We start from the raw sequence: 22574 nt of genomic DNA, 5'->3' as shown, positions 1-22574 counted from the left end.
GCCAGTTGGACATGTACACCTTACAGTCCTTCCATACACCGAATATACTAGCCCTATTGCTTATAGTATCTGAGATATGGACTTGACCACCAAAACTTAACCTTGTTCACTGATCCATGAAATGAGGTCGAGGTCAAGTGAAAACTGTCTGACAGACATGAGGACCTTGCAAGGTATGCACATATAAAATATAGTTATCCTATTACTTATAATAAGAGAGAATTCAACATTACAAAAAATCTGAACTTTTTTTTCAAGTAGTCACTGAACCATGAAAATGAGGTCAAGGACATTTGACATGTGACTGACGGAAACTTCGTAACATGAGGCATCTATATACAAAGTATGAAGCATCCAGGTCTTCCACCTTCTAAAATATTAAGCTTTTAAGAAGTTAGCTAACGCCGCCGCGCCGCCGCCGGATCACTATCCCTATGTCGAGCTTTCTGCAACAAAAGTTGCAGGCTCGACAAAAACTGTCTTGACCAAAAACTTTAACCTGAAGTGGGTCAGACAGACGGATGAATGAACAAACGGAAACACAAGACCTAAAAACATAATGCCTAGATGGGGCATAAAAATTAGACAAATTGACCAACATACAGTCAAAGTAGAATATACTACTACCACTGTGTTTAGGGGTAAACCATTCTTGAGTTCAAGTGTATTATAACACTTGCATTTCCATTTAGTAATTATTACCTTTATCAATGATAAAACTTGGAGCAAGTTCAGCAGCTGTTTATTGATTGGAAGATTCTGAAAATTACCATAAATCATATTAAGTTTAATATTACACAAGAATAAAAATATATACTTTGTTTCCTGCCTTCTAACAGAAAAACATACAGTAGGTGGGTTAGTAGGTAAGCAAAATGATTTTTATTTCTTCTTTATATATATTTTACATCAACTAAGGTATACAGGGTAATATTCTGGAATGGAAGAGTGCTGAACTAAAAATGTTATATATATATAAACATAGAGCCGTAAAGAAATGTATATCCATACTTATAATTAAACAAGAAGACCTCATTTTGTGTGTGGCTTCTCTTCCTTCTACTATAAATTAATCATCATGCCTCTTTGTCCTACATTTTCGCTAGTCAAAGGTTACGATCCATTCCCGTTCTCTTCACCCTTGGCTGATTGAGATAAAATTTCGGAGACACAAGGTCAGGATTTTTATTGGTTGCAGTAGAAACTCGCTGCATCCAATCAAAAAGTGCCTATAACATGATCACGTGTAGATGAAGAAAGTGTTTGTAAACCATTGCCACGTGTTTATTCTGCAACAAGTCTTTAAATCACTAAACATACAACTATATTTAGTGACAACTTGAATGTTTTAAATCAAACTAATAGAAGTTCCTGTGTATGTTTCATGCACAAATGCATGAATGTCGACATTTATTTTCGTTTCCGGCTTTACCAAGTGTGTAGAATCTAGACGCTACCGTGTTTTTACCTCCAAATTGAAGAGTTCAAGTGCTACCATTGGTCAAGAATAATGTATTCGGAATGGTCGTGACTTTAATCTTCCAATAGATGGCGCAACATTGATATCACAGATGTTAGATCAATCTGTCAAGGGTGAAGAGAATGGGAGTGGATCATAACCCTTTGCTAGGGAAGATGTGTGTCCTATAGGTACCATGCATAGGCACATTTGTCATCCATTCTTATTCAGTTTGGGTTATCTTGGGGAAAAATTGAAAATTAAGGCGTACGGATATTGTTTCCGTCATCAGACTGACTGTTAAGTCAAAGACAAGACTTACGTTTATGACTGTTTTAAATAACACATACTTTTCGTATTAAGTACTCGAGGGACAAGACAATTATTTTTGCGTTTATCTGCATGTACACTATACTACTATGATATACAGAGACTCATCAGTGACATCCATGGAATTGATAGACTTGATACTTAATAAATAGCAAATATACTTGATCTTTAATGTACAATTATATATGCAGAAAGCGGGAAAATAATTGAAACAAGTGAAACTGTGAGCTACTGCTCACTGGTGATACCCCCGCCCCAAGTGAATAATGTTAATAGTGTAAAAATATGTAAGTGTTGGGTAAACAGGAAGATGTCGAGTGATGAATCTGAAAATGCATAACACAGTATAGCTAACTTATATAAACCCTGAAACCAAATTTCAGAAATCCTGGCATTTTAGTTCCTGGAAAATGCAACGAAAATTTTCAACTTAGCCATCATGTGTAAAATGATACAAGTGTTCGGTAAACAGGAAGTTGTTGAGTGATTAATCTGCAAACACATCACACGGTATAGCTGACTTATATAAACCCTGAAACCAAATTTCAGAAATCCTGGTAGTGTAGCCTGAGAAAATTGTGTCGAAAATTTTTTACTTTGGCTATCAGGTGTAAAATGATACACATGTTCGGTAAATAGGAAGTTGTTTGAGTGATGAATCTGAAAACGCATCACACAGTATAGCTGACATATTTAAACTCTGAAATTAAATTTCAGAAATCCTTGTATTGTAGTTCCTGAGAAAAATGTGAAGAAATATATTCATGGGACGGACGGACTGATGGTCTAATGGATGGACTGACGGTCGTACTGATGGATGGACTGACAGATGGACTGATGGATGAACTGACAGACTGATAGATGGACTGACGGAAGGATGGATGGAGGGACAGACAGAGGTAAAACAGTATACCCCCCTTTTTTTGAAAGCAGGGGTATAATTAATATAAAAACAAAAAATAGCAGATTTTGGAAAAAAGGGAGAGGGTTAAAAAAAAAAGTCCTGTCGCCAAGTACCTATGACTTTTAATACCTTTCCTGAAATTCTCCAGTCATAAATCTTTTACACTTAAAAATTCACCATTTAACATTTAAGGGAGACCTTTTTACTGGTATTCCAAACAAATGTACATGTATGATGGTAAACAAGACTGTATGGACAGACGAAGAACAGCAACCAGGTAGAACATAACCATTCAAGAAAGAACTTACTGGTGTTCCAAACAGTGTCTGCTGCCGTCCTAAATTTATAATAGGTCGAAGTCCTTTAGACTTTGGAAAAAAACGCAAGGTGGCTACACCAAGTGACTGTCTCTCTGCTATCAGCTGTTTAGCACTATCCTTCAAATACAAAGAGAACTGAAGTGTTTATACTATTTATTCATGCATTAAAAGACTATGGATATATTGTATATAGATACAATGAACATAATTATTTATATAATACATTTTATTCTTCATTGGTAACTTTTACTTATTAGTTGGATATCAGATATATATAGATTCCACAACTGCAACAAGTGTATTACAATATTTCTCTACTCTAGACAGTTAAATTTTAATATTTAAACTGCAAGGCTTGCCAAGCTTTTTAAGTGATTAAAATTTAACTGTTGAGAGTTGAGAAATATCTTAATACATGAGTTCCAGTGGTGGAATCTGTTCGTTATGATTTTTATCCTGCCTTTTCAAAGATTTGATGACGGTTGTGTACTTTTGATGTGACCGTCATCAGGCATGGTCGCCTTTTTTCATGATGACACAATAAGAAACTTCAGAAGAAAACAAGAAAATTTAACGTCACAATTAAATTTTAACCAATCATTTGACGAGAACAGATTTTTCACTAGTGATGAGAAATATTTTTCTCACATCGGTCAGGAAATGTGAAAATAGTACAAAAATTAGAGAAATTATATCCACAATATCCTTTTTTTAAAACATATGATGTTCATGAATTATTTGACAAATGAAACCATCATCTTAAATTAAGATAAACTAAGTATAGCTGACTAACCTCTGTAATAAGTTTAATAATATTCCTCTTCTTTAAATCTGCAGTTAAAAAACACAAAGCATTTAAAGTGCGACCAACTAAAAGCAAAATGCAAGAGGGATTGCTACAAATTCAAATAAACAGCTTCTTCATTGAAATATACATCTGGTGTCTTTTTCCAACAGAAACATCATTCTTATTTTTGAATTCATCATAGCTTCAATTTGCTTTGTAGAAAACTAAATAATTCAAACTTCATCTAATACATTATTATGAGTATACACCTATATAAAATATGGTTTAAATTAATCACTTTTCCTTGTCAAGATAAAAATGTATTCACAACTTTTCTTACACTTAGGCAATTTAAATATTTTAAAATTGAAAAGAAACTTGTCTACTGTAGAGACTGAATGTTGACTCTAGAATTCTTTTCGATATTGTTGGGTTGCTTTCTCATGATCTGATACCCAACACATCTTTCCTACATTGGTGTTATATTAATCCTTATTATTTCTTCTCATCAGAATAAAATAACCTGATAAAGCTTTTACATGGAGCCACTGCCAAGTTCTTTTCCTGTAGTAATACAAACCTGATAAAGCTTTTACATGGAGCCACTGCCAAGTTCTTTTCCTGTAGTAATACAAACCTGATATAGCTTTTACATGGAGCCACTGCCAAGTTCTTTTCCTGTGGTAATACAAACCTGATAAAGCTTTTACATGGAGCCACTGCCAAGTCCTTTTCCTGTAGTAAAACAAACCTGATAAAGCTTTTATATGGAGCCACTGCCAAGTCCTTTTCCTGTAGTAAAACAAACCTGATAAAGCTTTTACATGGAGCCACTGCCAGGTCCTTTTCCTGTAGTAATACAAACCTGATAAAGCTTTTACATGGAGCCACAGCTAGGTCCTTTTCCTGTAGTAATACAAACCTGATAAAGCTTTTACATGGAGCCACTGCCAAGTCCTTTTCCTGTAGTAATACAAACCTGATAAAGCTTTTACATGGAGCCACTGCCAAGTTCTTTTTCTGTAGTAATACAAACCTGATAAAGCTTTTACATGGAGCCACAGCTAGGTCCTTTTCCTGTAGTAATACAAACCTGATAAAGCTTTTACATGGAGCCACTGCCAAGTTCTTTTCCTGTAGTAATACAAACCTGATAAAGCTTTTACATGGAGCCACTGCCAGGTCCTTTTTCTGTAGTAATACAAACCTGATAAAGCTTTTACATGGAGCCACTGCCAAGTTCTTTTCCTGTAGTAATACAAACCTGATAAAGCTTTTACATGGAGCCACTGCCAGGTCCTTTTCCTGTAGTAATACAAACCTGATAAAGCTTTTACATGGAGCCACTGCCAAGTCCTTTTCCTGTAGTAATACAAACCTGATAAAGCTTTTACATGGAGCCACTGCCAAGTTCTTTTCCTGTAGTAATACAAACCTGATAAAGCTTTTACATGGAGCCACTGCCAGGTCCTTTTTCTGTAGTAATACAAACCTGATAAAGCTTTTACATGGAGCCACTGCCAGGTCCTTTTCCTGTAGTAATACAAACCTGATAAAGCTTTTACATGGAGCCACTGCCAGGTTCTTTTTCTGTAGTAATACAAACCTGATAAAGCTTTTACATGGAGCAACTGCCAGGTCCTTTTCCTATAGTAATACAAACCTGATAAAGCTTTTACATGGAGCCACTGTCAAGTTCTTTTCCTGTAGTAAAACAAACCTGATAAAGCTTTTACATGAGCCACTGTCAGGTCCTTTTCCTGTAGTAATACAAACCTGATAAAGCTTTTACATGGAGCCACTGCCAAGTCCTTTTTCTGTAGTAATACAAACCTGATAAAGCTTTTACATGGAGCCACAGCCAAGTCCTTTTTCTGTAGTAATACAAACCTGATAAAGCTTTTACATGGAGCCACAGCTAGGTCCTTTTCCTGTAGTAATACAAACCTGATAAAGCTTTTACATGGAGCCACTGCCAAGTTCTTTTCCTGTAGTAATACAAACCTGATAAAGCTTTTACATGGAGCCACTGCCAAGTTCTTTTCCTGTAGTAATACAAACCTGATAAAGCTTTTACATGGAGCCACTGCCAAGTCCTTTTTCTGTAGTAATACAAACCTGATAAAGCTTTTACATGGAGCCACTGCCAAGTCCTTTTCCTGTAGTAATACAAACCTGATAAAGCTTTTACATGGAGCCACAGCTAGGTCCTTTTCCTGTAGTAATACAAACCTGATAAAGCTTTTACATGGAGCCACTGCCAAGTCCTTTTCCTGTAGTAAAACAAACCTGATAAAGCTTTTACATGGAGCCACTGCCAAGTCCTTTTCCTGTAGTAATACAAACCTGATAAAGCTTTTACATGGAGCCACTGCCAGGTCCTTTTTCTGTAGTAATACAAACCTGATAAAGCTTTTACATGGAGCCACTGCCAGGTTCTTTTCCTGTAGTAATACAAACCTGATAAAGTTTTTACATGGAGCCACTGCCAAGTCCTTTTCCTGTAGTAATACAAACCTGATAAAGCTTTTACATGGAGCCACTGCCAAGTTCTTTTTCTGTAGTAATACAAACCTGATAAAGCTTTTACATGGAGCCACTGCCAAGTTCTTTTCCTGTAGTAATACAAACCTGATAAAGCTTTTACATGGAGCCACTGCCAAGTTCTTTTCCTGTAGTAATACAAACCTGATAAAGCTTTTACATGGAGCCACTGCCAGGTCCTTTTTCTGTAGTAATACAAACCTGATAAAGCTTTTACATGGAGCCACTGCCAGGTTCTTTTCCTGTAGTAATACAAACCTGATAAAGCTTTTACATGGAGCCACTGCCAAGTCCTTTTCCTGTAGTAAAACAAACCTGATAAAGCTTTTACATGGAGCCACTGCCAAGTCCTTTTCCTGTAGTAATACAAACCTGATAAAGCTTTTACATGGAGCCACTGCCAAGTCCTTTTCCTGTAGTAATACAAACCTGATAAAGCTTTTACATGGAGCCACTGCCAAGTCCTTTTCCTGTAGTAATACAAACCTGATAAAGCTTTTACATGGAGCCACAGCCAGGTCCTTTTTCTGTAGTAATACAAACCTGATAAAGCTTTTACATGGAGCCACTGCCAAGTTCTTTTCCTGTAGTAATACAAACCTGATAAAGCTTTTACATGGAGCCACTGCCAAGTTCTTTTTCTGTAGTAAAACAAACCTGATAAAGCTTTTACATGGAGCCACTGCCAAGTACTTTTCCTGTAGTAATACAAACCTGATAAAGCTTTTACATGGAGCCACTGCCAGGTTCTTTTCCTGTAGTAAAACAAACCTGATAAAGCTTTTACATGGAGCCACTGCCAGGTCCTTTTCCTGTAGTAATACAAACCTGATAAAGCTTTTACATGGAGCCACTGCCAGGTTCTTTTCCTGTAGTAATACAAACCTGATAAAGCTTTTACATGGAGCCACTGCCAAGTTCTTTTTCTGTAGTAATACAAACCTGATAAAGCTTTTACATGGAGCCACAGCTAGGTCCTTTTCCTGTAGTAATACAAACCTGATAAAGCTTTTACATGGAGCCACTGCCAAGTTCTTTTCCTGTAGTAATACAAACCTGATAAAGCTTTTACATGGAGCCACTGCCAAGTCCTTTTCCTGTAGTAATACAAACCTGATAAAGCTTTTACATGGAGCCACTGCCAAGTTCTTTTCCTGTAGTAATACAAACCTGATAAAGCTTTTACATGGAGCCACTGCCAGGTCCTTTTCCTGTAGTAATACAAACCTGATAAAGCTTTTACATGGAGCCACTGCCAGGTTCTTTTCCTGTAGTAATACAAACCTGATAAAGCTTTTACATGGAGCCACAGCCAAGTTCTTTTCCTGTAGTAATACAAACCTGATAAAGCTTTTACATGGAACCACTGCCAAGTTCTTTTCCTGTAGTAATACAAACCTGATAAAGCTTTTACATGGAGCCACTGCCAGGTCCTTTTCCTGTAGTAATACAAACCTGATAAAGCTTTTACATGGAGCCACTGCCAAGTTCTTTTCCTGTAGTAATACAAACCTGATAAAGCTTTTACATGGAGCCACTGCCAAGTTCTTTTTCTGTAGTAATACAAACCTGATAAAGCTTTTACATGGAGCCACAGCTAGGTCCTTTTCCTGTAGTAATACAAACCTGATAAAGCTTTTACATGGAGCCACTGCCAAGTTCTTTTCCTGTAGTAATACAAACCTGATAAAGCTTTTACATGGAGCCACTGCCAAGTCCTTTTCCTGTAGTAATACAAACCTGATAAAGCTTTTACATGGAGCCACTGCCAAGTTCTTTTCCTGTAGTAATACAAACCTGATAAAGCTTTTACATGGAGCCACTGCCAGGTCCTTTTCCTGTAGTAATACAAACCTGATAAAGCTTTTACATGGAGCCACTGCCAGGTTCTTTTCCTGTAGTAATACAAACCTGATAAAGCTTTTACATGGAGCCACAGCCAAGTTCTTTTCCTGTAGTAATACAAACCTGATAAAGCTTTTACATGGAACCACTGCCAAGTTCTTTTCCTGTAGTAATACAAACCTGATAAAGCTTTTACATGGAGCCACTGCCAGGTCCTTTTCCTGTAGTAATACAAACCTGATAAAGCTTTTACATGGAGCCACTGCCAAGTTCTTTTCCTGTAGTAATACAAACCTGATAAAGCTTTTACATGGAGCCACTGCCAAGTTCTTTTCCTGTAGTAATACAAACCTGATAAAGCTTTTACATGGAGCCACTGCCAGGTCCTTTTCCTGTAGTAATACAAACCTGATAAAGCTTTTACATGGAGCCACTGCCAAGTTCTTTTCCTGTAGTAATACAAACCTGATAAAGCTTTTACATGGAGCCACTGCCAAGTTCTTTTCCTGTAGTAATACAAACCTGATAAGCTTTTACATGGAGCCACAGCTAGGTCCTTTTCCTATAGTAATACAAACCTGATAAAGCTTTTACATGGAGCCACTGTCAAGTTCTTTTCCTGTAGTAAAACAAACCTGATAAAGCTTTTACATGGAGCCACTGTCAGGTCCTTTTCCTGTAGTAATACAAACCTGATAAAGCTTTTACATGGAGCCACTGCCAAGTCCTTTTTCTGTAGTAATACAAACCTGATAAAGCTTTTACATGGAGCCACAGCCAAGTCCTTTTTCTGTAGTAATACAAACCTGATAAAGCTTTTACATGGAGCCACAGCTAGGTCCTTTTCCTGTAGTAATACAAACCTGATAAAGCTTTTACATGGAGCCACTGCCAAGTTCTTTTCCTGTAGTAATACAAACCTGATAAAGCTTTTACATGGAGCCACTGCCAAGTTCTTTTCCTGTAGTAATACAAACCTGATAAAGCTTTTACATGGAGCCACTGCCAAGTTCTTTTCCTGTAGTAATACAAACCTGATAAAGCTTTTACATGGAGCCACTGCCAAGTCCTTTTTCTGTAGTAATACAAACCTGATAAAGCTTTTACATGGAGCCACTGCCAAGTCCTTTTCCTGTAGTAATACAAACCTGATAAAGCTTTTACATGGAGCCACAGCTAGGTCCTTTTCCTGTAGTAATACAAACCTGATAAAGCTTTTACATGGAGCCACTGCCAAGTCCTTTTCCTGTAGTAAAACAAACCTGATAAAGCTTTTACATGGAGCCACTGCCAAGTCCTTTTCCTGTAGTAATACAAACCTGATAAAGCTTTTACATGGAGCCACTGCCAGGTCCTTTTTCTGTAGTAATACAAACCTGATAAAGCTTTTACATGGAGCCACTGCCAGGTTCTTTTCCTGTAGTAATACAAACCTGATAAAGTTTTTACATGGAGCCACTGCCAAGTCCTTTTCCTGTAGTAATACAAACCTGATAAAGCTTTTACATGGAGCCACTGCCAAGTTCTTTTTCTGTAGTAATACAAACCTGATAAAGCTTTTACATGGAGCCACTGCCAAGTTCTTTTCCTGTAGTAATACAAACCTGATAAAGCTTTTACATGGAGCCACTGCCAAGTTCTTTTCCTGTAGTAATACAAACCTGATAAAGCTTTTACATGGAGCCACTGCCAGGTCCTTTTTCTGTAGTAATACAAACCTGATAAAGCTTTTACATGGAGCCACTGCCAGGTTCTTTTCCTGTAGTAATACAAACCTGATAAAGCTTTTACATGGAGCCACTGCCAAGTCCTTTTCCTGTAGTAAAACAAACCTGATAAAGCTTTTACATGGAGCCACTGCCAAGTCCTTTTCCTGTAGTAATACAAACCTGATAAAGCTTTTACATGGAGCCACTGCCAAGTCCTTTTCCTGTAGTAATACAAACCTGATAAAGCTTTTACATGGAGCCACTGCCAAGTCCTTTTCCTGTAGTAATACAAACCTGATAAAGCTTTTACATGGAGCCACAGCCAGGTCCTTTTTCTGTAGTAATACAAACCTGATAAAGCTTTTACATGGAGCCACTGCCAAGTTCTTTTCCTGTAGTAATACAAACCTGATAAAGCTTTTACATGGAGCCACTGCCAAGTTCTTTTTCTGTAGTAAAACAAACCTGATAAAGCTTTTACATGGAGCCACTGCCAAGTACTTTTCCTGTAGTAATACAAACCTGATAAAGCTTTTACATGGAGCCACTGCCAGGTTCTTTTCCTGTAGTAAAACAAACCTGATAAAGCTTTTACATGGAGCCACTGCCAGGTCCTTTTCCTGTAGTAATACAAACCTGATAAAGCTTTTACATGGAGCCACTGCCAGGTTCTTTTCCTGTAGTAATACAAACCTGATAAAGCTTTTACATGGAGCCACTGCCAAGTTCTTTTTCTGTAGTAATACAAACCTGATAAAGCTTTTACATGGAGCCACAGCTAGGTCCTTTTCCTGTAGTAATACAAACCTGATAAAGCTTTTACATGGAGCCACTGCCAAGTTCTTTTCCTGTAGTAATACAAACCTGATAAAGCTTTTACATGGAGCCACTGCCAAGTCCTTTTCCTGTAGTAATACAAACCTGATAAAGCTTTTACATGGAGCCACTGCCAAGTTCTTTTCCTGTAGTAATACAAACCTGATAAAGCTTTTACATGGAGCCACTGCCAGGTCCTTTTCCTGTAGTAATACAAACCTGATAAAGCTTTTACATGGAGCCACTGCCAGGTTCTTTTCCTGTAGTAATACAAACCTGATAAAGCTTTTACATGGAGCCACAGCCAAGTTCTTTTCCTGTAGTAATACAAACCTGATAAAGCTTTTACATGGAACCACTGCCAAGTTCTTTTCCTGTAGTAATACAAACCTGATAAAGCTTTTACATGGAGCCACTGCCAGGTCCTTTTCCTGTAGTAATACAAACCTGATAAAGCTTTTACATGGAGCCACTGCCAAGTTCTTTTCCTGTAGTAATACAAACCTGATAAAGCTTTTACATGGAGCCACTGCCAAGTTCTTTTCCTGTAGTAATACAAACCTGATAAGCTTTTACATGGAGCCACAGCTAGGTCCTTTTCCTGTAGTAATACAAACCTGATAAAGCTTTTACATGGAGCCACTGCCAAGTTCTTTTCCTGTAGTAATACAAACCTGATAAAGCTTTTACATGGAGCCACTGCCAGGTCCTTTTTCTGTAGTAATACAAACCTGATAAAGCTTTTATATGGAGCCACTGCCAGGTTCTTTTCCTGTAGTAATACAAACCTGATAAAGCTTTTACATGGAGCCACTGCCAAGTCCTTTTCCTGTAGTAATACAAACCTGATAAAGCTTTTACATGGAGCCACTGCCAAGTTCTTTTTCTGTAGTAATACAAACCTGATAAAGCTTTTACATGGAGCCACTGCCAGGTTCTTTTCCTGTAGTAATACAAACCTGATCAAGCTTTTACATGGAGCCACTGCCAAGTTCTTTTTCTGTAGTAATACAAACCTGATAAAGCTTTTACATGGAGCCACTGCCAAGTTCTTTTCCTGTAGTAATACAAACCTGATAAAGCTTTTACATGGAGCCACTGCCAAGTTCTTTTTCTGTAGTAATACAAACCTGATAAAGCTTTTACATGGAGCCACTGCCAAGTTCTTTTCCCATAGATGCCAACCCCCTTTTGACACAATCAGTAACAAACTATCAAATTTTCCGTATTTTTGAAAAGTTTTCAGTAATCATTCATAAACGTGCATTTACCAATTAAAATTACTGACGAGTGGTTGCAAAGTGATGTACACTAAAATTTGTCATTTAACATGTTGTCTGTAGTATGTATTCCATTCATTGATTGTTCAGATGTTCTCGACTCAAACATTTTTGTTTTGTCAAGGAGAAGTAGAGAAAGGGGGAAAGCTACTTAATAAAATGCAAGTTTGCCTCTTCGGAAGTCAGTTAGTTACCCAACAATAGGTTGATAACTCCCGAGAAACCGGAAGCATTACATTGGCGTTTCCTAAATACTGGACAAGGACGGAAAAGTAATGATAAAAATCCGTGTTTTACAAAATTGAACGTCGATGATTGGGAATCCGTAACTATTCGACTTTGACCGTAATAGCGTAGTTTTTATCGCAAAATCTGAAAAACTACGGAAAAATCGTAATGGTTGGCATCTATGTTTTCCTGTAGTAATACAAACCTGATAAAGCTTTTACATGGAGCCACAGCCAAGTCCTTTTTCTGTAGTAATACAAACCTGATAAAGCTTTTACATGGAGCCACTGCCAAGTCCTTTTCCTGTAGTTATACAAACCTGATAAAGCTTTTACATGGAGCCACTGCCAGGTTCTTTTTCTGTAGTAATACAAACCTGATAAAGCTTTTACATGGAGCCACTGCCAGGTCCTTTTCCTGTAGTAATACAAACCTGATAAGCTTTTACATGGAGCCACAGCTAGGTCCTTTTCCTGTAGTAATACAAACCTGATAAAGCTTTTACATGGAGCCACTGCCAAGTTCTTTTCCTGTAGTAATACAAACCTGATAAAGCTTTTACATGGAGCCACAGCCAAGTCCTTTTTCTGTAGTAATACAAACCTGATAAAGCTTTTACATGGAGCCACTGCCAAGTTCTTTTCCTGTAGTAATACAAACCTGATAAAGCTTTTACATGGAGCCACTGCCAGGTTCTTTTCCTGTAGTAATACAAACCTGATAAAGCTTTTACATGGAGCCACTGCCAAGTTCTTTTCCTGTAGTAATACAAACCTGATAAAGCTTTTACATGGAGCCACTGCCAAGTTCTTTTCCTGTAGTAATACAAACCTGATAAAGCTTATACATGAGCCACTGCCAAGTTCTTTTCCTATAGTAATACAAACCTGATAAAGCTTTTACATGGAGCCACTGCCAAGTCCTTTTCCTGTAGTAAAACAAACCTGATAAAGCTTTTATATGGAGCCACTGCCAGGTCCTTTTCCTGTAGTAAAACAAACGATTGACATGCTGGGTTGTGTCTGTCACATAGAAAAAGGTCTGAAAATAGAAATTGATGACAAATAAATTACCAATAAGATATTTCAACAATTGTCAAATGTAAATAAAGACTCTAAGAAACCTTCATCACAAGAATGGCTTCAACTTTTCTTTATACCAAGATGAACTTTTTCAAAAATGATTCCATACTTTTCATGTTCTGAATTAATAATATTTGCACAAATCTTTTTTTTTTTTGTTCATTGCTGTCTCATTGACATATACACAAATCCTTTTCTGCATATCAAAACAGTATTTTTAATAGGAATATTCTTTGTACTACTTCAGCATCCAACCAATTTGATGAAAATTCTGATTTTAATTTTAATCCTAAAGAAAATAAAAACCTAACTAAATACAAGTTGTTTAAGAATCAGCAACTATCAGTTTAAAAGTTGAAATTATTAACTTTGTATTCTTACCTTGATTACGATAATAACAAACTCTTCAATGATCCAGTGCCATACTTTAGCCATTATGTGTTGTCTAATTGAATTAGATTTTACAGTTCTTAACCAGGAGACAGCAGAAACCTGCAATATGAACCAACATACAAAGATATCATAACAAAACAATGAGATAAAAGATATCTAGATTTTAGAAAGGAATAATGAGCAAAGACATTACTATGTTGATAAACTGGTGTCTAATTCATTTGTCTTTTTGAACAATAAATTATGATTAAACTAAACTAGAAAAGAATAATAAGTTACGATATACAGACCTCTTAAAGTGTGTATTTTTTTGTGGTGGTATTTTTGCTCTTATTCATTATCATTTCTGTTGTAAATCATTATTAATAATATTGAGGCATATTTTTCAACTGAGAAGTTATATATCTATCTTCATTATTTGACATACATATAGTATAAATTTATTACATTACATATATAATGTGTGACAACATCATGTTTGTTTGCAGAATTCAAATATGGACAAAATGATTTCAATATAGCACCGACTTCTATAGTGGGAGTATAATTTTAAAATACTAACAATTAAATGTGACTTTATCTTTCTTATAAATTATTTATAATAAAAAAGAGTATAGAAATATTACATATAATACCAACCTTTATTCCTGACATCATCTGTCCTATACATAGTTTATCATACTTGTTGGAGGCTATTAACTTTTGTAAATCTGTTGTTTATTAAGGAGAAAGTCTTCATATTGTTTCTATCAATATTGTATAATTTAATAATAAGAACAAAACTGTTCTATAAGAAAATTACACCTGTCCAATCTTTAAAATAAAATAACATTCAAGTTTACCAATTTACTACACAATAACAAATTATGAGTTCAATGCCAAAAGATTTGAAAATCAAAAATTTCGTCCATACACTGAAAAGCTATTACCTGGTAAATTAAAACAAAAACAATGAAATCAAAACTCAAACAGTGCTTTCAGATTCATTCAAAGTAACTCTATAATTTAAACATATTTCATCAAATTCAGTACTATTTTTATAAATATTACCAAAATGACAAGTTCTAATCATTAACATTTTCCACAAGTGACAAAATCACAAAATCTAAACAGTTATGTGATATCTCCAAACAGAAATGTTCATGTCTAAAGGTTATCTTTAGAATGCAGCATTCCTATACACACACAATTTTGCTCTATCTACTACAGTAACTTACACCCAAAGATGATTGTTCGATAGGTGTTAAAAGCAACTTTCAACACAATTTACTTTTTAGTGGTGGTCAGTTTTTTTTATTGGTGTCTGGAGAGAACCATTACCTTTTGACAGGTAAACTGACAAACCTTGTCAACTAAGAATGGAGTTGAATTGTTTTACATTGTCTTATTGGGGCTTTTTATAGCTGACTATGCGGTATGGGCTTTGCTCATTGTTGAAGGCCGTACGGTGACCTATAGTTGTTAATGTCTGTGTCATTTTGGTCTTTTGTGGATAGTTGTCTCATTGGCAATCATACCACATCTTCTTTTTTATATTAAATATAATTTATGTCTATTAACTACACTGCATCACTCTTTTTAACTATCTTATAAATGTCACATAGCTGCCACACATACCACTACCATTGAAAAATTTATGTCAACCAACTTAAATACAATTGAATCTTCTCAACAAATGTTTTATTCTGTTTTCCCTCTTTCACAATTCCTACTACTGCCAAAAGTTAAGCCTTTTTCAACTGAGTTTTATAGGTTGTTCTTATATTGTACTGTAACACCACTGTCCCAGCTGGTTAGGGGAGGGTAGGGATCTTGCTAACATGTTTAAAACACCACATTCTGTATGTATGTAATTTAAACATATTTTATTGTTCAAAACAAATGGATTAGACACAAGTTTTTCAACTTAGTTCCATCTTCTCCATATATATGTATGTATGTATGTGCCTGTCCCAAGTCAGGAGCCTGTAATTTAGTGGTTGTTGTTTGCTTATGTGTTTCATATTAGTTTTTCGTTTATTTTTTGTACATAGATTAAGCCGTTAATTTCTCATTTGAATTGTAATACATTTTCATTTTGTGGCATTTTATAGCTGACTATGCCATATGGGCTTTGCTCATTGTTGAAGGCCGTACAGTGACCTATAGTTGTTAATTTCTGTGTCATTTTGTCTCTTGAGTAGAGTTTTCTCATAGTCAACCGTACCCCATATTCTTTTTTATAGGTTAGAAATGCATAACTGATATATTTTCATCATTTTATCAAAAGATACTTTTAGTGAATAGATTTCTGTTCCTTCTGCTTCCCCAGACATCTTCAGGTATCACAAACAAACATATACGTCTTACAAACAGGTAAACCTGCAAAATCATTAGTATAACTTATCAAAAAGTGATTTTTTACAGGTCTATGGACCGTAAAACATTTGACACTGATGAGGTAAAAAATGTGTATGTCTGTTTCCTGCCTTGAGCCATTATACAATACAAGTTTTGATCAGTCAAGATTATTTTCTGTGTCTTTTATTATCACTATTTGCAATGTCTGAAAAAAATTATTAAATGTGAATTTCTCTTGTGTTCAATTACAAGAGACTTTTTTTTAAATTTCTATATGCAATCCCTTAAGTTAGTATGATATTATGATTTCCACTTAGTTTGATATGCAAGTAAATCAATAATCTGCATCTCCTTTTTTTTATATATGAGCTGTGTCGGATAGAAATCGACCTTATGCAAATCAACATCAATGCATCTGTTAACCTACAATGTATTTAGGTTTTGAAAACAAATTCAATGGAAGGTCTGTGACTGTTTGAAAGTTGAATTGTTAATCGAATGCTACCAAACGGACAGAAAACTTCATCTTTTATTTCATTGAATTTCGTAAATGAATGCTCCAAAATAAATCAGATTATTTTACATGTATATATTCACGTTCACTTGCATAAGGTCGATTTCTATCCGACGCAGCTCATATATTAAATAGGTGATATCCTCTAAATTTTCCAAAATACAAAAAATTATATTTTATACAATGAAGCACATCTTGTTTTAATAGCAAAGTCTGGTTTTAAGTCAATCTACTCATATGTGTGTCTGCTTCCCATCAATTTCAGTAAGATTTTTGAGGCGTTTTCCAAAATGATTAACGTGAGGGCCCCGCACCATGGCCAACCACATATGGAATTGATGGCTTGAAGCTGTCTTTCCCAAAAGTTAAATCTCCACACTTGCTCCACGTTGTTTATATGTCGCAAATTAATAATCAAATGAAGAGTACTGTTTTCATCAATAATATATACCTGTCTGTGAGGTATAAATTTGTGTAAATTTTCTCTAACTGAATCAGTCCTGATCAGTTTAGCATCACCAATGTGTTTCTGACCTACAATAGAATAAAATTAGAAACAATACAGATGAATGACATCAGACCAGTTCTAATATTTAGTTAAGCTGTATTCATAGTATTGCAGTTCTTGAATAATCATGCATGGCACTTACATTTATAATCGGTACAGTTTTAAGGGGAAATTGTTTAAATGCTTTCTTATATATACATGACTAAATCATTGAAAAAAAGTAGTTTTCCCTCCAAATGGCATTGATCATATAGTTGATTTTACTTATTTTGGTTGCTCGTAATTGACAAAGTACCAGGATGTCTTACCACAGAGTAGGTAACCTGTCGAAAAATTGTAGAACTCGGAGTCAAAAGTCTATAATATGAAAATGGTCTACTCTATTGCATTCATAGTATATCTTCACATCTGCCATTTAAATACAATGTATTATAAGATTTATTTATCCCACTAACCTCTCCGATAAATCTGGCACTTTTTCTTGGGTTTCTCTGCAGGACAGTAGTAATCCAATAAAAACTTATATGGACAGTTTCTGAAATTAGTTTAGGATAGTAAATATTCAAACATAGAAAAATCCATTATATTCTGCATTCCCTGGCAGAAATAACTGAAGTCATTGTGTTAACTATTTCTTTTATTAAAATAAAATACGATAAACAGTATGAACCAAGGGTCGCTTCTATAGACAACTTTATGCAGCTAACTGTACATTTCTTATATCACAATGTGTATTACATCATAGTAAGAACCGATTGTTCAATGACATTATTATCTCTAATTGACCTTGGGTCAACTGGTGTAACTCATTCATACAAAACAACTTGAGGTTGGCTTATAGCAGGTTAGTAAAATTTCTTTCAAGTTGAACAGTTTGATTTGATGAATCAAATGGTTTTTGAGTAAGAGTTTTGATTGCACTGCAAAATGTAGAAAGAAGAACTACATGTAGCAATAAAGTTATTGTAAAAATCTACCAAAATCAATGTAAAATGCTTTAAGACAAGAACTTCCGGGCTTTTCTTCATGATTATGACTTCATTTATAGTGATGTCATCATTCTAAAACTACATTTTTCTAGTAAATGTCTGAACTTTAAAATGTAAATTTAAGTGAAATCCTATTAAAAAGTAAGTGCATTTCCCTGAAAATAAAGACTCAACAAGGACTTGATTGCACCTGGTCCTTTCTAATGTTATTCTATGGTATTTTAATAGACGGTATCCAATAAGATATTTTACCTATGCTTGGCTAATATTTGCTGTAACAGAGGACACAAGGTAGTTAAGAAGTCTACTTCTATTATATTCAGTTGAACATCTTTAATTTCTTCACATCTTTTGCTATGTATATCACACATTTCGCCTGTAGAAGATGTTATTTTATCACCACTAACAGTAGATTTACATAACCCTATCTCATTTCTGGATGCCTGTCTTTCCTTCTCTGCCACTTCGTCAGTTATAGGAAGTCTTATTTCATTAGAACAGTCATTTCTTTTTTTAATACCTTCTGCCATAGATTCCTCTACCTCCATTTCAACATATGTTTTGATAGGACAATTCTTTGATTCTGGAACTGAAGAAACCTCCAATAACAAACGAGGTCTTTTATCTGTGGGATGACAAATTTCCAAATCATCCACATGTTTTCGCTTCATAGATTTTTTACACTCCCTTGACTTTGGTGGACAGTTGTCATCATAGTCTATCTTACTAAGGTTAGGTTTATTTGACTGATTTTCATTATCCTCTAATGGTGTACTAGAAAACTGTTTGTCAATATTATCCTTATCTAAACATAATTCTGACTTTTTACTTTTGATGTTTGTAAAACAACCATGACCTTCACTTTTGACCTTGGAAAAAATACTAACACTCTTCTCAGATTCTGTACTGAAAGTTTTAGAATCAAAGCTTTGAGATAATGATTTGATACCCTCTATAACTTGTATATCTGACTTGGAATCAAAGGAAGAAATACCATCAAAGCTTTCTTTACATTTCTGTGAAATAGTTAGTGAATCTTCATTGCCACTAGTTTCAAAACCTTGGGAATCCTCAAAACTGTAAGTGTTGAAACCTTGTGAATTTGATATAGTATCATCAATAACACTTGTTTCAATGCCTTGAATGTCTTCTTGTTCTGGAATGATCTTGTTTGCCTCAAACCATTCAGAATTGTCTGTCTTATCACCACTAGCAATAGAATTGTTGTCAATTTGTAATCCAGAGTTAGTACTGATTGCATTTAATTCTATGGCATTTGATTTTGGCAATTTATTTGTAATTAAATTTCCAGAAACTGAATTATCAATTTCTGCATTAGCAATAGGATTTTGTGACTTTTTCTGCTGATATTTATCAAACATTTCAGCAACTGTTATATCTGGATTATTTTGAGCTGATGACTTTGAATTTTCAGTAGTTTCTTTTTCATTAAACTTTGTAAGCACTTTGTCATAAGAATGAGTAGTTCGAAAAAAACTTGAGTGGTCATCAATATCATTATTGTCGTCTGCAACCAGCTCAGTGATGTTGTGTGTGCTACTTGCACAGCAGGAAGACTCATTACCAATAGAATTCACAGAGTGTTCTGGAAACCTCCATGCGATTGTGACTTTTGGTGCTTTAATGGTCTGTTTGTGTTCTAGTATGTGTCTGTACAGTGCTAGTGCGCCATCTTCTGTTTGAGGAATTGAGTTCAAAATGTCTGCAAGAAAAGTTTTTAGTGATATTTTGAGAATAATTTTGTGGGTATGAAATGTGGGAATATCAAAATCTATTTAATAAAACCTAGCCACAAACAATATAAAACATTCTATTGTTCATTGAGATTATTCATAAATCAAAGCCTTAAAGGCTGTAAAAGCAATTGCTGTCATGTTAATGTTTGGGGACTTATATATATATAATAATTAAACCTGACATGAGTGTTGTCTAGTTAGAAGTAAGAAGGTTTTAACTTTATATAAATAAAAGACTTTAGCAGAAAGTCATTTTTAATATGTTTTATATTTCACAAGGAGAAAACACGTTTACCAGGCTAAAGTTGGGGTCAAATATACATGTGCTGAAACATAGAACTCAAAAAGAAATCATCATGGATTATCCCCTGGTAGTGTTTGTAACTGGGCAATAATTTCCTTTATTGATTTAATTTTAACAATTTTCATTATTAATTTATATTTAACCATTAACACAAATGATTAAGTTAAAACATTTCAACTTTCCAGACGCAAATGTTAAAAAACGGGAAAGAAATAAAATATCTTACAAGACATAAACATGTAAAGAATAAATGTATATTTCAGCTTAATAAAAATATTTTCATAATGGTACTTTGTCATCATTTTTAAAACTAAGTTCCAAACATTATTGCTCAGTTGATATACATGTATGTCCTTCTGATGCGGTACGAGCACAGGCACTTGTTTCTATCCAAAATAGTTTTATATGGATAGTCGACCTTCCTATGGATAGAAACAAGTGCATGTGGGTACGAGATAACTATAATTATCATGCAATCCCGAAAAGGGGGGTCATCACAGACAAACATGACATTAAATCGTTATCACTGAACTAGTATATGTATTGTTTAGGGCCAGTTGAAGGATGCCTCCGGGTGCGGGAATTTTTCGCTGCATTGAAGACCTGTTGGTGACCTTCTGCTGTTGTATGTTTTTCTATGGTCTGGTTGTTGTCTCTTTGACACATTCCCCATTTCCATTCTCAATTTTATTATACGAACAAGAACAAACAGCTCTACGTTGCTTTGACATTTATCAATTTTCAGGAAACATTGCGAAAAATGATCTTCAATATTTCGAAAACATGTGAAATAAAATTGCTAACACGGTGGACCGTCGAGTGTCAACAAACGTAGTAGACTTGTTCACTGAATAGACGAGGATAATGGTTTCATCTGACATTTGTTATGCATACCCAGTTTTGATCATGATATTTAAAAAGACGTACTTTTTTCAATCTATGTAACTAGAAAATTCCAAATTGAAATATCTCTTCATCTGGACCGACTTGGCATCTACTACGTTTGAACGGGTCCATTTCATTAGTAAGGTGATCGATAAATATTACGGAGTTTTGACAGAAAAGGAAAACGAACTTATTGTTATGTGTTTTCAACAAGGGTTTCGTTCCGCTAAATTATTTGCGCAAACAAAGTTTGTCTATTTTTAGATTACAGGTAATCATTTGACACTACGCATTAACCTGTGTAGTGATTTTGATTTTACGATAAATGTATGAATGAACGATAATTTTATGAATGAACAAGAGCACCTGACCTCTTAAAGAAACACAAATTAAACATATAAAACCGTATTTAATAGGAGATAATTCAGTTAAATTTTCAATACTAAATCAACAACTGAAATGAATCCATATTTTGTTAAAACATCGTACGAACGGCGGAAAACGGAATCGCAGTTATAAAAATGTACTTTTTTTCACTCGGACTTCTATGTTATTTGATAGTCAAACGGTTGACCCTTTAAATACAAAAATACATCTACAAGAACATATTCTGAAACTTCTTAAATCCACTAACGTTTTTTTTAAAGTTTCAAGCTATGTATTGCATTAGAAAACATATATAGGTGTTAAAGAATGACAGACCAGGAGCCTGTTTAACAAAATACTATGGCTTGATATGGGCGGAGTCTCTGATCTGGGTCACAAAGATGGCCATACGCGATAGAATAAAAGCAATTGCTTTAAAAATCAGTCATTTCTTACTGACAATTTGGACATTTATTTCAATGGAATAAGAATCAATCCACCATTTTCTACATTTGAAAATGCCTGTACCAAGTCAGGAATATAACAGTTGTTGTTCATTCATTTGATGTGTTTCATCATTTAATTTTGCCATTTAATTAGGGACTTTCCATTTAGAATTTTCCTTAAGAGTTTTTTTGTGATTTTACTTTTTACATTCGCAGGTACAGCAAAATTCATATTTTTTTTAATTTACAATAAAACATTAGAAATATATAAAGGCATTTAATTTGATGAGTTTCTTCTTCTATGTTGCAAACATTCTTTGTAAAACAAGTACAATACAACCAAAACCAAACTATTATATGGTTTACAATTCAGTGACTTACAATTGTCTGTAAATTTTTCTCTCAGGTTACTGGCATACAATGTCTGTATTCTATTGATATAAGTGTGATATCTGTAACAAAATCACAATAATAAATTACTAGATAGAAAACAAACCAAGAGCAAAGCATTAGAATACTAAAAACTAAAAAGTTTCATCTGGAATTTAAAATTTACCTATTTTTGTTCATATTTACATCCATTAATTTATACATGGTAATGAAATTTTAAAACCAGACATAAAATATTTCTCTTGCATACTTTTAATGCATTAAAATTAATCCCAATGAAATTGAATTTAGAGACAAAACAACAAAATTTTAAACTACATAAATTAATATTTCAGGAATGACTGTAATATCTTTTCTGTCAATGACAATGAAGAAAAA

The 22574-nt window shown here is 34.7% G+C and overlaps 1 protein-coding gene across 1 annotated transcript in view; it reads right to left on the bottom strand.

Moving 5' to 3' along the window:
- Nucleotides 1-22574, bottom strand: part of LOC143073284 (uncharacterized) — a 96875-nt gene that overhangs the window by 50436 nt on the left and 23865 nt on the right. The window contains exons 8-18 of the mRNA XM_076248700.1: nt 22188-22258; nt 18301-19771; nt 17515-17594; nt 17003-17085; nt 15971-16058; nt 14337-14407; nt 13686-13796; nt 13167-13263; nt 3807-3844; nt 3002-3130; nt 703-759 (exon numbers count right to left, since the gene is read on the bottom strand). Coding sequence (XP_076104815.1) covers nt 703-759; nt 3002-3130; nt 3807-3844; nt 13167-13263; nt 13686-13796; nt 14337-14407; nt 15971-16058; nt 17003-17085; nt 17515-17594; nt 18301-19771; nt 22188-22258 — 2296 coding nt within the window. The remainder of the gene's footprint in view (nt 1-702; nt 760-3001; nt 3131-3806; nt 3845-13166; nt 13264-13685; nt 13797-14336; nt 14408-15970; nt 16059-17002; nt 17086-17514; nt 17595-18300; nt 19772-22187; nt 22259-22574) is intronic.

This window comes from Mytilus galloprovincialis, chromosome 4 (assembly GCF_965363235.1).
Source record: "Mytilus galloprovincialis chromosome 4, xbMytGall1.hap1.1, whole genome shotgun sequence".
Classification (NCBI taxonomy): Eukaryota; Metazoa; Mollusca; class Bivalvia; order Mytilida; family Mytilidae; genus Mytilus; species Mytilus galloprovincialis.
The sequence above is the reverse complement of the archived record's forward strand: the minus strand, read 5'-3'. Positions and strand labels throughout refer to the sequence as shown.